The sequence below is a fragment of the Aphelocoma coerulescens genome, chromosome 1 (genome assembly GCF_041296385.1).
Source record: "Aphelocoma coerulescens isolate FSJ_1873_10779 chromosome 1, UR_Acoe_1.0, whole genome shotgun sequence".
In the NCBI taxonomy this organism is placed as follows: Eukaryota; Metazoa; Chordata; class Aves; order Passeriformes; family Corvidae; genus Aphelocoma; species Aphelocoma coerulescens.
The window spans coordinates 23,722,220-23,737,860 of NC_091013.1; the positions used below are offsets into that span (position 1 = coordinate 23,722,220).

The following is a 15,641-nucleotide window of genomic DNA, read 5'->3' on the forward strand; positions in this document are numbered from 1 at the left end:
GGATGATTATCACTAGAGTGTATGACAAATAACACTTTCTGCAGCTTTTTGTGTGACTAAAAGCTTTTTTCAGCCACCCCCTGCCCAATATATGTTTGGGGTTTTTTTCTTTTAGTTACTATAAGTGTTCAACAAAAATGAGGAAGAAACTATATAGTTCAGCTTTATTGCATTTAAAGTGTGTTATCTATGTGATCTGGTTTTTGTGTTTTCAGTTAGCTTCACCATCTTAAACACTGATGGTATTTTCCTGGTTGCAAAAACAGGGAGGAATAGGTGTCAGTGCAGCATAATATTTCAGGATTTTATGATGGAAAATTATAAAGTAATGCTGCATGTAATTCATTTCCCGTGTTTGGAAATTCCATATGTCTTCCTATATGTAAAGAGTTATATTTTTTTTTTCCCTGTTACTTTTGAGAAATACCTACTCTGTATATAGGGAGGTACAGTGTTTCTGTAGACACTGGAGTTACTAGTCTACATATAATGTCTTTCTAAACGCTTCTTAGGTGCTTTTGCAACAACTGATCACAGGAGATTCCTAGGCAATCTTTACTGGTGTGTTTGAATAACATGTCATACTGTGGTGCAGCTTATTACAGTGAGGTGTAATGTTGACCTGTTTTTGAAGAGAACAAGAATTAATAAAAATCAACTATGTCTTGTAGTCGTGTAAGCTAAAACAGGTTGGTTGTCTGTAGGAGTTCACAGTGGCATCCACAGTTTATGTAGTAAAGCTGAATTGTAGAGTTAATGATACCACACATTATTCTAATCACAGCTTTTGTGATTTTTTTTCTATTTTTTTGTATTAAATTACCGTTTAAAGCAATCTGAACTGCAAGTACTGAAGTTCTTCATTTTGTTCTTTTTCATGTATACCAAATAATATATCCATTTTTCTGTGGATAGACAAACCTTTGAGTCAATTGTTGAAGAAGTTAATTCCAGTAAAAATCCTGTGCTTAATGATGTAGATACTCCATTTTTGTCCCTCTGTATTGTCAGATTTTGCTCTTCCTTTCCCATAAATATGTGGTTTGCTTTGTTTCTCCCACTCCTGCTCTTCTTTCATTGTTTATTGTAGATACAGCTTTGCCTAATTACCTAAAATATATTTGCAGAATGTTTTTGCATGGTCAATAAAGATACTGTGAACATCACATCATCAGTAGCCAATTAATGATGTTGATGACTGTGATAGGGAAGAAGTTCCATAAAAGCAGAAAGCAAGCCTGGACTCTGCTTTCTCCATCACTGACGGAATGGAAGAGCTGTAGCTGATGTCTGTTACTCAGTCTTATTTCCTTGGTTGCCTCGGTGCTGGTATCAAAAGTAAAATCTTCCTGAGTAAAAGTCATTCATGTGTTAGGGAGCTCGGTTTGCTCTGCTTATCTTTCCTGAGGCTCTGTGCCCTGATTAAGCACAGGGTACTTGTGATACTGCAGAAGCACTGACTAGAAGCTAAAGTAGCTTCTGTTCTTGTATCACTGTATCAATAAAGTAGGTAAGGATACAGTGTTCTCTACCTTTTATTACGGAATTAGGGATCGTTCTTTGTTTTAAATGCTAGTGTGCTTTAAGATGTTACCAGATACTTTCTTCTTAAACGTTGAGCTACATTGAGGGTTGTGGTATGTGAGTTGTTTAATGTAGATAGAAAGAAAACCAGCATAATTTAGGGGAATGTGGAAGATTCCTGTACTCTATAATGAAGCATTTTAAAGCCATGTATCATTTTCTTTCTTCTTTACCTGTTATTTACATGGCTCTGACTACCACAAAAATAGCTCTTAAGCAAAAGGTGGTAGTCTGAGGAATGGAAGGTACCTATCCTTAGATTAATTCTGAGGTACAGAAATTAATCTTGTTTTGCTGTCATTTTTGCTTTTCTATTGCTTTTGTGAAAGATGCCATAGAAGAGCAAGCATTGGCATCTGACACTTTAGTTGGGATTGTGTATCTCACGGGAAGAAGGGATAGGAGGAGAGAAGGATAACCCTTTGATGTCTGGTTTTGAACATGTTGTCATGAAAATCTTTACAAAAGCAGATTCTGCCTACCGCCATCACTTTGGCAATGCCTGATAATATGAAATGTAGGGTGTGTAACAAATGTGTGGTCTTTATATCAAGTCACTTGTTTGGTGCTTAGAAGAGACCTGTTTTGTACGATGACACAGAATTGTATCAATTTTTTTTCTTGGCCTGTGCTGTACTTGAGGAGAACTATCTGGTTTACATTGCAGGTTAAGCAGCTACTTGAATGTCTTAACGTAATCCTGCTGACTTCTTGGGGGTTTAGTATTTGCAGACAGGGAATCAGAAATCAGTTATGTACGTAGTTGGGGCAGCAGAGGCCATATCTACTTATAAAGCAAATCAGAGACATAATTCCTTCATTCAATAAAATAATATTTTTATTACAGATTTTGGACCAACCACGATGAACGTTTTTTATATATGTTAATGGAATATGTGCCAGGAGGAGAACTTTTTAGTTACCTGCGCAACATGGGGCGTTTCAACAACAGCACAGGACTGTTTTACTCAACAGAAATTATTTGTGCAATAGAATACCTGCACTCCAAAGAAATCGTTTACAGAGACTTAAAACCTGAAAATATATTACTAGACAAAGAAGGACATATCAAGCTTACTGACTTTGGATTTGCAAAAAAACTGGTGGACAGGTGAGTGGGGTTTTGTTATGGTAATTACGTTTTGCATGCTAAACAGTTAGAAAAATGTTTTATTTCAGGTGCTCAGCATTTCATTTAGCATTCCATGTGGTTCACTTATGTCAAATCCCTTAATATGAAGGAAATTATCATCTTACAATGACTGTATGGAAACCAGTATTACCCCTTAGGTATAACAAGGAGCAATATCACGCACAAGCAACCAGAGAAAAATATTTTTATTTTTCTGCTTTTGTATATTTAAGTTTTCAGCAGTCGTGTTGTAAAAAGTTTCTTTTAGAGATTTTTGAAGTGTAGGAATAACATTTTAAAATGGGATATGGTGGTTTCACTAGCCTGTTGCTAAAATGAAACTTCAAAAATCTAGACAAAAACCATAAGGCCAGCTTCAGCAGGACTGATCTATTTAAATCTAGTTTCTATATTGCTGTCAGTTTTAGTTTAAAATTTAAAATATGTAAACTTCTTTGATAATGTAGAGGCTCCCCCCCAGCCCAGTGATTTCTCAATTCTTGCTCTTCGGACGGCTCTTCCAAGACCATAATACATGTTTCTAAGAGTAAGCAAGAGCATTGGGATTCAAGAAAAGGGACGTGAAACCTACTGTCATATCAGGAAAGCGGTGTGACAGGGTTTGGTGTTATGCCTTTGAGTCATCTCTTGAGGGATACCGTATTTGATTGTTCTGGTTGAGGCGGTGTCGTGGTGAGTTAGGTGTTACGTAGGTCTCATCCTCTTCGGTCATCAGCCTGTTTGATGCTGCTTTTGCAACAAACGGGTCCATGTGTGAGGAGAGTAGGAGAGTTCTACAAGATCAGTTTGAAAGGAGAGTGGATCTGAGGAAGCTGCTTAGTAGATCCCTTATGAAGTAAAAGTCAGATGAGACAAATCCAATCACAAAATGTAATCAAAAGTTCTATTCACCTTTAAGGTCTGAAAATCTGTTTTAAAACCATAGAATTTTATTATGAACACATTTGAATTCAGTTTCCACTGCCCAAGCAAAAAGGCCTACAAATTCTGGCCTTTTATTTTAATACTTTGTTTTTAAATCAAAATAACTTTTTGCGGGAAGAGATTACAAACATCCATGTAAGAAAGTAGTACAACTCTTTATAAGACATTGTCATACAAATTCTTAGGACTTGCTCTTTACATGTAAATACTGCCACTTAGTGGTAGTTCCTATTTTGTGGGTTTAGGTCACAAGACAAGTAACCCTTCGTTAAATAAGGTGATAGTTCACATGAGAGTATATTTTTCAACTTGGAAGATGAATCTCTAAGAATAAATTTGTTCAAATATATTTTAGGATATTAAACTAAGTTACCACTACTGGTTTTAATTGGGTTTGTGTTCCCTATATTGCTTGGAGAGCAGTGAAGTTGATCAGTTTGTATTGAATTGAATCATGGAACATTATAGTAGTTCTATATTCATAGCTGATTTACCTTCAAATGTACAACAGGTAATATAAATACAGAACATAAAATTGGAATGAACAAGGACATTATCAGTTAGAGCACGGGTAGTTAACCTGTGCTAATCTGGTTTAGCTTTTTGTGTTACGGGGTTTTTTTGGAACTACGTAATATTCTCACCACTAGCTGAAGTAATCATCACGACATTGGTTTTGTCACCGTAAATATACACAGTTATCAGCCTTTTATCTATTAATGCACTCCAGTAGGTGCTTTTGTTTATGGCATAGCCTATTTGATCAAAAGTATAGGACATATTTTGTCATTTTTATTCATGGCAAACATCTGTGCACATGACTCTTAGGTGTATGGATGTCAGTGAGTGTATAGATGTGTGCATGTATACAGTATTCATGAACTGCGAAAAGAAGTCATGAAGTATTTATGTTTTTCAAACATTGTGAGGTAACCTGCTCTCAGGATCAGCAAAGACATTCCTAGAAAGAAGATACAGTACATAAATCAAAAGATGGTCTGCACAAGATTTTGGATACAACTGCACATTCCAGATACATAATGCTTCACACTAATGATTGTGTAGCTGCCTAATTGGCATTTTTCTGTACACATTTTCCTTTTTTCCCATTACCGTGTGTGAAGGGATGAAATGTTCACCATGTCGCCCTGCAGTTAAGCTGCTCTTTAGAAAGAGTGTCTGGCTCGTAGCTCATGTTCCCGCTGTGGAAAGCAGCCTGCACCTGTACCTTCCTATTAGTACAATTTCTGAAGGGCTAGGCTCTTAATATTTTCTTGTTAGAGACAGAGAGAAGAGAGGAGGTTTTCTTTGCTCCTTCTGTTCTTTGTTGGTATGTCCTTCTGTTTATCCTTGTTCCTCCCTTTTTACTCATAGTGTATGTGTAAAAATTCTAAATTTTTCTCCAAAACAGTTTGTCTTTGCCTCAGCTGCTGTTTATTTCTTCTCTTTTCCACCTTGATGTTGCTTAACAGAAGACTTAATAACCTTTTCAGTTTCTTGTAAGTACATTCATATAAAATAGATGTGCTACTACTTTTAAAAGGGGGCAATGTCAAGAAGAAAGATGGGGAGGGGGTTTTTATAAATTACTGTTACCTGAAGGCTGTGAAAAGGATTTCCTTTGACCTTTGCAACTGTTACATTTTTCTCTTTCTGAAAAGCATATGCCTCTTTTTGGGTATAGTATTTTCACTGAAAATTTTTTCTGATCCGATTTCCTTTTTTTGTGGTTTTTGGTAGGGTTTTTTTGGTTTGGTTTGGGGTTTTCTGGGGGGGAGTTAATTCCCGTGTTCTTTCAGAGAATCACAAAACTAATCTGCATGGAATTTTATGGATTTTTTATGGGCAGGTTTCACTTAGAAAGTTATAAAAGTTTTAGGTAAAATTAAGACTTGAGTTATTTTTTTTCTGGAATGTTATTCACTGTTAATTTTAGTTTATTCAGTTTACGTTCCTAAAAAAGAAATTTACCTGTGAGTCTTTCTAGAAACTTGAGAAGTGATTAATCTTAAACATACTTGGGATAGTTCTGCACTGTTGCTTAAGCTGGATGTGCTTCATGACTGTTCTGCACAGTGGATTGAAGAGAAAAAGACTAAGTAAGACACAGTAAGTCTAGTTTGCAAAGTGTATAGTTTGTCACTGTAGAAGGAAGCAGGAATGTCTTGAAGAACAAACTTCCGTCAGCTGATACAAAACAATCTTTGTTAAATACAATTATAGAGAAACTGCCAGAATACCAAGACAAACATGGTTAATCTGGTTCCTATGCAGAAAAGCTTGTCAAGTACTACAGAGATGGATGCTGAATAGTATAGAATGCTAAAACGTATTAACCATTGAGACTTAACTTCTTCACACAGTACTCTTCAAAAGTTTCACAAACTTATTTTGTAGCTTACCTTTGTAACCAATGTAGATTCTTTATTTTATTTCATGTTTTAAATTTACATGTTCAACCTTATCACTTACCTGTACTTCAGCTTTTATCTTGAAAATTCAGAGTAGTGAATATTTTGTAGCAGTCTAAAGGGAACAGTCTATTCTTACTTTTTTGCGTTGTAATTTTTCTTCAAAAAAGTTATCTGAAGTTTCAGATCAATAGGCAATAGTCACAAAATAGTAATGATAAAAAAAATTAAAATATTATCTTTTTGTAGCATTTACTTCATGTGTTTTCCAAAATACTGAATAGTTTGTTTCATGACCAACAGAAGACAAAACAGAAGTCGTGATCTTACAGCACAAATACACGTCTTAAAAAAGAACATAAGCTTCTTCCAAGTTTTTGTGTAGCTAGTAAACATAAATTTCTTGATTGAAATTAAGGAAGTGGTTAACCTGGTGGTAATGAATTTTATTTCCTAGTGCAGCTAGGAGACTTCAAGTTACATTGGCTTTAATTCAGTTTTCCTCTTGCTTGAATAAAAACACAGTAAAACTGTCAGCTGGTTCATTTGCATAGCTGGTTAAATCAGTATGATTAAGTCACATGATGGATACAGCTTTTTAAATTTGGGAGAGGGAGAAATACTTCATTTTAAAAGATGACAGAGGTTTGCTGTTACTCTTCATTTTGTAGTCCTGATCTAGGTAACTGCTAGATGGCAGTAGCGTAAAGCAGCAATGTATGTGAGAATTCAGTATGCTCGATTTGGAAAATGAGAGTTTATGGTTTTTAGACAAATTTATGATCAAAATTAAATATGTATTCTTTACACTTGCAAATGTAGTTTCAAGAACCTTGAAGCACATCGGATGCAAGGTGTGCTTAACACTTCTGACAATTTAGCTGGAGTAATTTGGTTTTTGCCGTAGTAAAATGAAGCCTGAAGAAGTTCAAGTCATAATTCTTAGATTTAAAGCCTTAACTGACTGTACACCTACTCTTTCTTTATCTTAACTGTTTTTATGAATCAAGGCTGAGGCTTAAAAACACCCAACCAAACAAAAAACATCCCAAAAACTTCCTTTAAAATATTTCAGAGAATCATAGAATATGCTGAGTTGGAAGGGACCCATCAGAATCATTGAATCCAACTCCTGGCCTGGTGCAGGACACCCCCAGGAGTCACACCATGTGCCTGAGAACATTGTCCAAGCACTTCTTGAACTTTCTTAGGCTTGGTGCTGTGATCACTTCCCTGGGGAGCCTGTTCCAGTGCCCAGCCACCCTCTGGGTGAAAAACCTTTCCCTGATATCCAACCTAAACCTCCCCTGACTCAGTCTCAGGCCATTTCTTTGAGTCCTGTCACTGGACTCAAAGAAAGAGTGAAGAGATCAGTGCCTGCCGCCTGCCCCTCTGCTTCCTCTTGTGAGGATGTTGAAGACCACAATGAGATCTCCCCTTGGTCTCTTCTTCTCCAGGCTGAACAGACCAAGTGACCTCAGCCTCTCCTCATAAGGCTTCCCCTCCAGACCCATCACCATCTTTGTTGCCCTCCTTGGGACATTCTCTAGTAGCTTAATGTGTTTTTTTTTTACATTGTGGTGCCCAAAACTGAACACAGGACTGAAGGTGAGACCGTGTCAGCACAGGGTAGGGTGGAACAATCATCTTCCCTGCGTTCTCAGAAAAAAAGAAGTTGAATTAGTAATCACCTTTAGAAGTAATACTATTCATCTTACTGCATTTGTTCAAAGGTGTTTTACCAGTTTGGTTGGAGAAAATCTTCCTCTCACAAATACTCAGAGAGGTTTTTTGGTGCAAGTTAGAAATCATGTGTGGTGACCATTTGTGACTATATTCTTTGTCATACTTTACTAGAACTCCTTTTAAAATGTGATACACTTTTCTTTCTTACTCTGTGCTGTGATTCCAATTTCTCTTGAACTGGTAGCACATTTTCAAAGTTTCGTCCTCTGACTTAATGTTGGGGAAGGGTAATTTAATCAAAATGAGAGCATATTTTTTTCTCAAGTGTACATTTAAAACTAAATCAAGGGAGTGAAGCCAGGCAAATTGTACATGGGCATTTTTACAAAGAAAAGTTCACATTTCTGGAAGAAATTATTTCAGAATATTCTTTTCAAATGTAATTTGGTCTGTGTAAACCTAACTGCTTAGCTTCAATTTGTTTTGTTTCTTTATAGAGTTTGAGCCTCAGTTAGTTAGCAATATAATAGTTTTATTCTGACCTTACCATAGAAAGCTATGACTAAAAATGACTTTAAATTATATTAAAAAAACATATTGCCTACTTATCTCACACTTGCGTAACTACACCTTGTAAATATTGTAAATAACTAAAAATACAAAGTGTTTACCTTTTAGTGACTATTGTGGAAGTGACGATAGGTTAGATTCCAGTACTCTTTGAAAAACTTTACCTAGATCATAAAACAAATAATCTTTGATTTTCAGTAGTTTAAACTACTACTTCTTTAAAAACTCCCTCCTTCCCTTTTTTTAATTAAGCTTTGTTTTGCTGGAGAAGGCCAATAAGCTTGTCTTCTGCTGGGCCTGTCAGAAGTAGTCCATGAACTTCCAGGGTCTACAGCTTACAGAGTGAAAAAGGCTGTCAATAATTCAAAGCAATGTATAGTCTGTTGGGTAGAGTACCACACCACCAGCTGGGAAACTCAGTACACAGATATTTTATGCAGACAGGAAGTTTCTTAATTTGCGTAGATCTCTGTTCCAGGAGAATTGGAGAACATCATCAAAGCAATCTGTTTAGATCTTGTAGAGGCCTTTCTTATTTCTCTGTTTCTTTATACAGTAAATACATAAGTATATGTTGGGTACTTCTTATGTGTATGTTTGGTTTTTCCTATTACTGTTGTTTCAGTTTCACTTTGATCTGCTTTTGTTGTTTGTTTTGTGTCTTTATTTTTCCTTCTTTTGCTCCCAGAACGTGGACACTCTGTGGCACTCCTGAGTACCTTGCACCAGAAGTTATACAAAGTAAAGGCCATGGAAGAGCTGTGGATTGGTGGGCCCTAGGAATTCTTATATTTGAAATGTTGTCGGGGTAAGTGATAATTACTATATCACAGCAATATTATGTAATACAGAATTATTTGCTATTTCTGTTTACAATATTTGGATTAGCAAATTTGGGTTAAATTTGTTATTGATATACCAGTTTAATTTCTGCCTTTGAAGAAAGGAATTGGGAAGCTGTACAAAAGAACATATATCACTGTTGTTATGGGAATATTTTAGGTTTTTGAGTTCATTGGTTTTGTTTGTGGTTTTGGTTTTGGGTTTTCTGTTTAGTTTGTGGTTTTTTGTTTGTTTGTTTTTGTTTTACTTAAGACTTTTTTAACAGCTTCTCTTTTCCTTATCTGTTTTGGAAATTCAAGTTTTGTCAAAGTTCAAATTTTTATTCATAAAATCATTTCTATTTAAAGGGTAAAGAAGAGGACAACTTAATTAATTTTCGGCATAGTGAAATCCTAGTTCAGTGAGAACTTCAGTCTGTAAAAATGCATAGTGGCAAAGTAGGAAGACGTTTATTAATACAGTTTGTATTGCAACTGAGCTCTGGTTTTCTTTAACCCAGAAGAAGAACAGGGGAAAGCTTTATAGGTCTGTTTGAAATCAGTTTGCTCAAATGCTATTTTTGGTGTTTTGGAATTTGTTTGATAAACAATGTTTCCAGAAGATACAAATTCAAACTGAAGAAACAGTCTGGCTTTAATATAATTAACTGTTTGCAGCTTGTTAGTATTAGTTAGATAAGAGTAATTGTCTCAGTTTGCTCTGATTTCAAAAAATAAATGTTTTTTTCAGTAAAATAACTGATTTAGGGAGAGTGTGAAACTACTTCTGTGCTAAACAAGGCATCTGCATGTTTTTCCCTTTTTTTGTCTTGATTGTGTTGTTTGAAGGTACTTGCGAAAAAAGATTGGGATTTTTGAAAGCAATTGGCTTTGCCGTGGTGGGTGCTATATGACAAATGCAGATGCAAGCAAGACTTTCATAGCTTACAAAGAAACATAGTATATTTAATCAGTTTGATTTCACAGTTCTTAAAACTTCTGCCTTCTGCACTACACCTTCTCGGTCCCCAGGTGTGTCAGGAGTCCCCTGTGGCCTTTCCTTATAAATCTGCAGCCTTGTAGAATGATCAGAACCAAGTGTCCTTGCTTGGATTTATTCATCCTTTTCTCTATGCAGTACTGTCATTTCAAAGTAGCTTTGGTGACTCTTCCAGTGTTTGGACAAGCTTGTAAATTTGCCTTAGCAAGTAGTTCGCCTGATGGATGGGTGGTCACTTCGGAGCGCTAATCCACTGCGTGTACTGCTGTAAAGTCCACCCAATAGCAACACAACTTTATCCCAGCACAGCATTGCTACTCACTGCTTGCTTTCTTAGTGTCCTGAAGGCTTGTATATGCATTGACTTTGAATCTCACGGCAGTTGGTGGACAGAAAAGCAATAAAAATATATAATAGTTGCTGGCTGACCCAGGCAGGCTTGGCTGACTGGTCTGATACAAAATGGTTATTTATGTAGGCTGATCTGTACAGAGACGAGGCTTCACCTTTCTTCCATCGCTCCCTGTAAGGTGAGCAGCCCAAGTTGGTCGAAAGAGTCCTTCTCAGAGAGATGAAAGGAACAAGAGATTCCCAGCAGGCTTGTTACCATTAATCTTAGTCCTAGACAGCAGGAAGACTGTAGATAAAAGTGTCTGGTGCTGTAATACGAGCGCAGGTGCTGCAGTCACCCAGCTGTGATTTACCTTCCTGCTATGGGTGTCAGTGGGACCACTCTCTGTTAGGTCTGTGTGGTCTCAGTGTAAGTGGATATTGGGCCTTTTTTATTTGCGTGCCTTACAGTGTTGTTGGTGGGATTCTCTCTGCTAGACCACTAATAGAGACATGGTTTACAAAGTTAAAATAGTGACTACAGGTGGTAATCAAGCAAGATATTTGGAGTCCTTGAGACCTCAAGACTGCAGGGTACTGAAGTATGACTGCTGTATATTCTGCTGAAATATGACTGGTATATATTGTTCATAAAAAAAGGGAGCAGCTGCCATTGTTTCTATGTAGGGTCTTCTGTGTCATGACGCCATCTGGCTCAAGGGATGGGACCCGGATTTCAGGGTGGGGGGATGGGAAGGAGGTGCCTTAATATGAGCACTTTGGCCTTTAGAGACTTTTAACCAATAGAGAGAGATTCCACCAATAGATTCCACTTTTCTAAAAGGCAAGTGAGGTTTTATGTAGACTGATTGACAGAGCAGCTGTCTGCTGTGTGTGATATTCTAAGGTTTTTAACTACAGTACTTGTATAGACGTGCTGTTCATAATGATTGAATGCTGCTTTGGATAGGGATTCCATCCAACACTAAAAAACTAAACAGGGTAGCATTCAGTTGTTTTCCAAAGCTGGGACAGGGGCTTACCACAAGCTTGGTTTTTTTGGGATGTTTGTGTTTGGAGATTTTTTTGTCTGTTTTGGGCTTTTTTTGAGATGAGCGTATAGATAGATAGTATTTTCTTAGGATTTTTTGGGGGAGGGTTTAAAGGAGGGCAGGAATTATGGCTTGTGTATGTTTCTTTTAGATGGAACGGTTGTCACAATGAGTGTATGCTTTTAGCATTTCATCAGCTTTTTGCTGTTCTTGGCAATAATGTTTTGAAGCACTTTTCCTCACCAACTCAGGATGTGGCTAGATATTTACTATCAAGGCTTTTATTACAGAAGCAGTCCTAGTTAACTTTATCCATCAAAATTCAAAGAAGATTTAAGGAATCTGAAAATACTTGAAGGTGAACAAAACCTGACTTCAAGACTAAGTTATTGTCTGCAAGTAAATTAATGTAAGACATCTGATAGTTTTTTCCTGAAGTTAAGTTTCTCTGAAGCCCAAAAGCAATTGAAAAGTATTGGTAGATGTGTGTAAAAGGAAATGGCCTCTCTAAAAACAAATAAACAATCCCACACCTTCCTGTTCTACAGTGTCTTATTTCCCTAACTTAATCTCCAGAGGCCCATGTAATTCTCATTCTGCACAAACTAGGTTTAAGGCAAGGTCCCATTTAGGTTTAGCATAGTAAGATACAGAAAAGGGAAAGAACAGGGAGAAGCAAGGGTGAGAAAAAATCTTAACAGATGAATAACACCAAGCTCATAGCATTAATCTAAACAAGCTAAACAAATTGTCAATACATGAGTTGGAACATCTGTTTATTTTGAGTAAATGAGTTCTGTTAAAATTTAATGCAGAGAAAAATATACTTGTTATTTAACATTAGATATGTTAGGCAGTAATTGTACTGTTATCAGATATGCAACTAATATGAATTTTGTGATTTGATGTGGGCTTTGTGGTTTTTGTCTGTGCTTTGCTGGTCATATGTGAGGTGCTGGTCTGTCATTTTAGGTTGGTAGTGGTTCCTGTATGCAGTTTCATATTCTCAGACCTGTGTGTTTTCCCTTGAGGTTTTACAACTTCTGTTTTTCAGACTGTCTTTGAGACTCATGTCCATGTGCCACTGTTATGCTTCAGTTAACAAAATGAATGGTTTGCAGCTGTTCTCCCATTTACAGAGATTATATTTTTTTGTAGCTTCTCTTCCGTTGGTGAAAAGAAGGCAGCTGTTTGTGTTGTGGTGTGAAGAAAGTCTGAAACTCAAGGGGATTTTTGTTGATTTATTAGGTAGCTTCCAGCACAATACTTGAGTTGTTTTGTCTGAAATCTGTTGAAGGTTGACATTTACAAAAAGTGTCAAAATCAAGTTACTTGGTTTGTCCATAAGAAAACTCTGTAATCTTTCAAAGCTATTCCCATTTTGCCTACAGTTCAAATGCACTTTAGGCAGAATTGCCATAAAATTGCTATACAGCCAAGTGTGATTTAAATTTCTCTGAAGAACTCTAGACACAGTAATTTTGGATTTTCAAAGTGGGAAAGCAAAGAGCAACTTAAGCATGTAAATATGAAAAAAATTATGTATACTTCTATTCTTCTTGATTTCACACCTCAGTCATGTAATCTGCTTACTGCAGCTGGCAGATTTGTAATACGTAGTTACAAGTTATCATTCTAATTGCTTTATGCATTTATAGATTCTAATAGGTAATAACAAATAGAAAATTGTCAGCTTGCTGTGGAGACTGTGAAGGATGTTAATATTGCTTGACTAAAAAAGAAACTTTATATGATAGTCTTGCTTGTGTGGGAAAAACTTGTGCATGTTAAATACATACCATGTTTTCCTTGTTCTTTAGTGTCAAAGCAGGAATTTTTAATAATACAAATATTCATCGTGAGATTCTTCACTTTCCAGTTAGCTGGAAAGTAGTTTTTCGTAAAGAAGGTATTCTGGCTTTCTGAACACCAACAAGAAATGTACTTTAGTCTTTCCCTAACCAGATAGTTTAGTCATGCTTTTCAGTGCTTTGAATTATTACTTTTTTTTTTTTTTTTCCATAAGCCTACAGACAGCTTTACTTTATTATTATGGTGGAATTTGATTTTTTCCATGGACGAATTTTGCAGTATTTCAAAGGGAATGCTAATCCATTTGATCCATCAGCTGAATAATGAAGAAATTAATACTTCTGAAAACATAATGAATATAATGTATCGTACTTGTTGAGGAATAAGCTAGTTTGAGTACCATAAAATTTAAAAAAGAGCCTGAAGAAATGTTTTCATCCTTGTTTTTGTGCTACCAGTGATTTCCAAAGCCACAAGCACTGTATTTGTGTGTGTATGCACACAGTTAAGTTCTCTGAGAAAGTAATTATAAAACATTAGGGAGATGTGAAAATATTTTAATTAAACTGTAATAGTGGTTGGATGTTATTAATATGATCAACACTCAAAACCTGTTTTTTTTTTTAAATTCTGTAGGGATTTTGAGGCAGAAACATAGTAAGAGGGTTGTTTGAGTCATGTTACAGAGGGCAAAGCAGGACTGAGATTAGTGAATGAGTTATTCCATTCCCTTAGAAGGTTTCCTGTGGTAACTTTTAAGAACATGACTGACACTCAGAAAGCTGTCGGCACCTGGGCTCAGCTGGCTGTACTGATGTACCCTGAGCCTCTTGCAGCACTTGGGGGATGTACTATATGAGAAAAAGAAGCACAGCAGAAAACTGAGTTCTTACTGTAACTGTACAACAAGAAGTAGTCTCTCTGTTAGCTCATAACTTCATTAAGAACTTCATAAACAATATAAATGTAGAATTTTAATTACATTTTAATTTACTATTCATCATGGGGAGGATTATGAAATGAAAACTTTATCTGTCCCACACAGAAAGGCAGCTGCACTTGGAGAGTTGTGAGTAGTCTGTCTGTTTCAAACACCTTATCTAGCAAAACATACTCGAATTCAAGAAGTACAACAAATAACTGAACTGGATAATGTATTAATGTGAAGACTCTTTAACACTTTAGACAGAAACTGGTAAATAAGGGTGTGCCTGCAGTTACAGGACAAGGCCAAAAATGGTAGTGCTCTTTTGCAGAGTATATCCCTGGGTTTTCAAGGTAAAAGCAAATAATTTTTTACTTTTAACACTGAAAATTTATTTCATAAATTATATTTTTACTGCATTAATGTAACAATTTAATATTTTTCTATTCTATTGCTATATTTAAATTTTAATTCTGCATTCAATGTGTTGCATACAAAAATGTTTTCTATTTTGCAATGGTAGCCTTATGTTATTCTTCAAGAAAGTATTTGATTGGTGGTGTCTTACCAAAAAGAACAATATAATCAATTACTTCTGAGGGGAATTGCTATAACATAATATGGCTTATAAGATTTTTAGAATTTCTTTTTCTAATACCTAAAAATTTTCTGTATTAAAATAGGTTTCCTCCATTTTTTGATGACAATCCATTTGGTATATATCAGAAGATTCTTGCTGGCAAAATAGATTTCCCGAGGCATTTGGATTTATATGTAAAGTAAGTCCATAACTCCCAACGCTTTCTTTTCTATTCTAAACGCCTCCTGAGCACTGTTTCTAAATAATCTTTTTAGAAGACCTGATTTCAGATTCTGATTTTCTGAAACATCATGTTGGAAAATGTTATATATTACATTTACACTTGCAGTCCAAATAAACTTAGATACCTGGTAGACTTCAAGGTTGGCATACAGTTTTAAGATAGTATCTGACTCTTTTCTGTGTATTATGGGATATTGAATGCTTTTCCACCTTGTGCAAGCCTCACTGGCTTGTACTGTAAGAAGGTAAAGAGGAGAAATATGAGGAGGTAATTTGAGTAAAAATTAGAAGAGCAGGAAGACAACATTAAACTGTTTCTATCTATAGATACATACTACTTAAATCATTCTCAACATAATTACTTTAAAGAACTCTCGTACTTCAGAAGTTCTAGTGTAAAACCAACTTAAATTTATGATAGTGGGGGCCCAGTTCAATATGCAGTATAACATATACATATAATGTGTGTTTAATTCTCAGTATTTTGCAATTGTTAAAAGTACATTGCAGATGAATTTTTTTTCTATTTAAAAACTCCATAACTGAAATA

General features: G+C 35.8%; 1 protein-coding gene across 2 annotated transcripts in view; it reads left to right on the forward strand.

Annotated features, from left to right (window-relative positions):
• The window catches only part of PRKX (protein kinase cAMP-dependent X-linked catalytic subunit), a 62,366-nt gene that overhangs the window by 26,706 nt on the left and 20,019 nt on the right, over positions 1-15,641 (forward strand). For both annotated transcript variants that reach the window (XM_069003953.1, XM_069003946.1), the window contains exons 3-5: positions 2,432-2,695; positions 9,017-9,136; positions 14,952-15,047. In XM_069003953.1, coding sequence (XP_068860054.1) covers positions 2,432-2,695; positions 9,017-9,136; positions 14,952-15,047 — 480 coding nt within the window. The remainder of the gene's footprint in view (positions 1-2,431; positions 2,696-9,016; positions 9,137-14,951; positions 15,048-15,641) is intronic.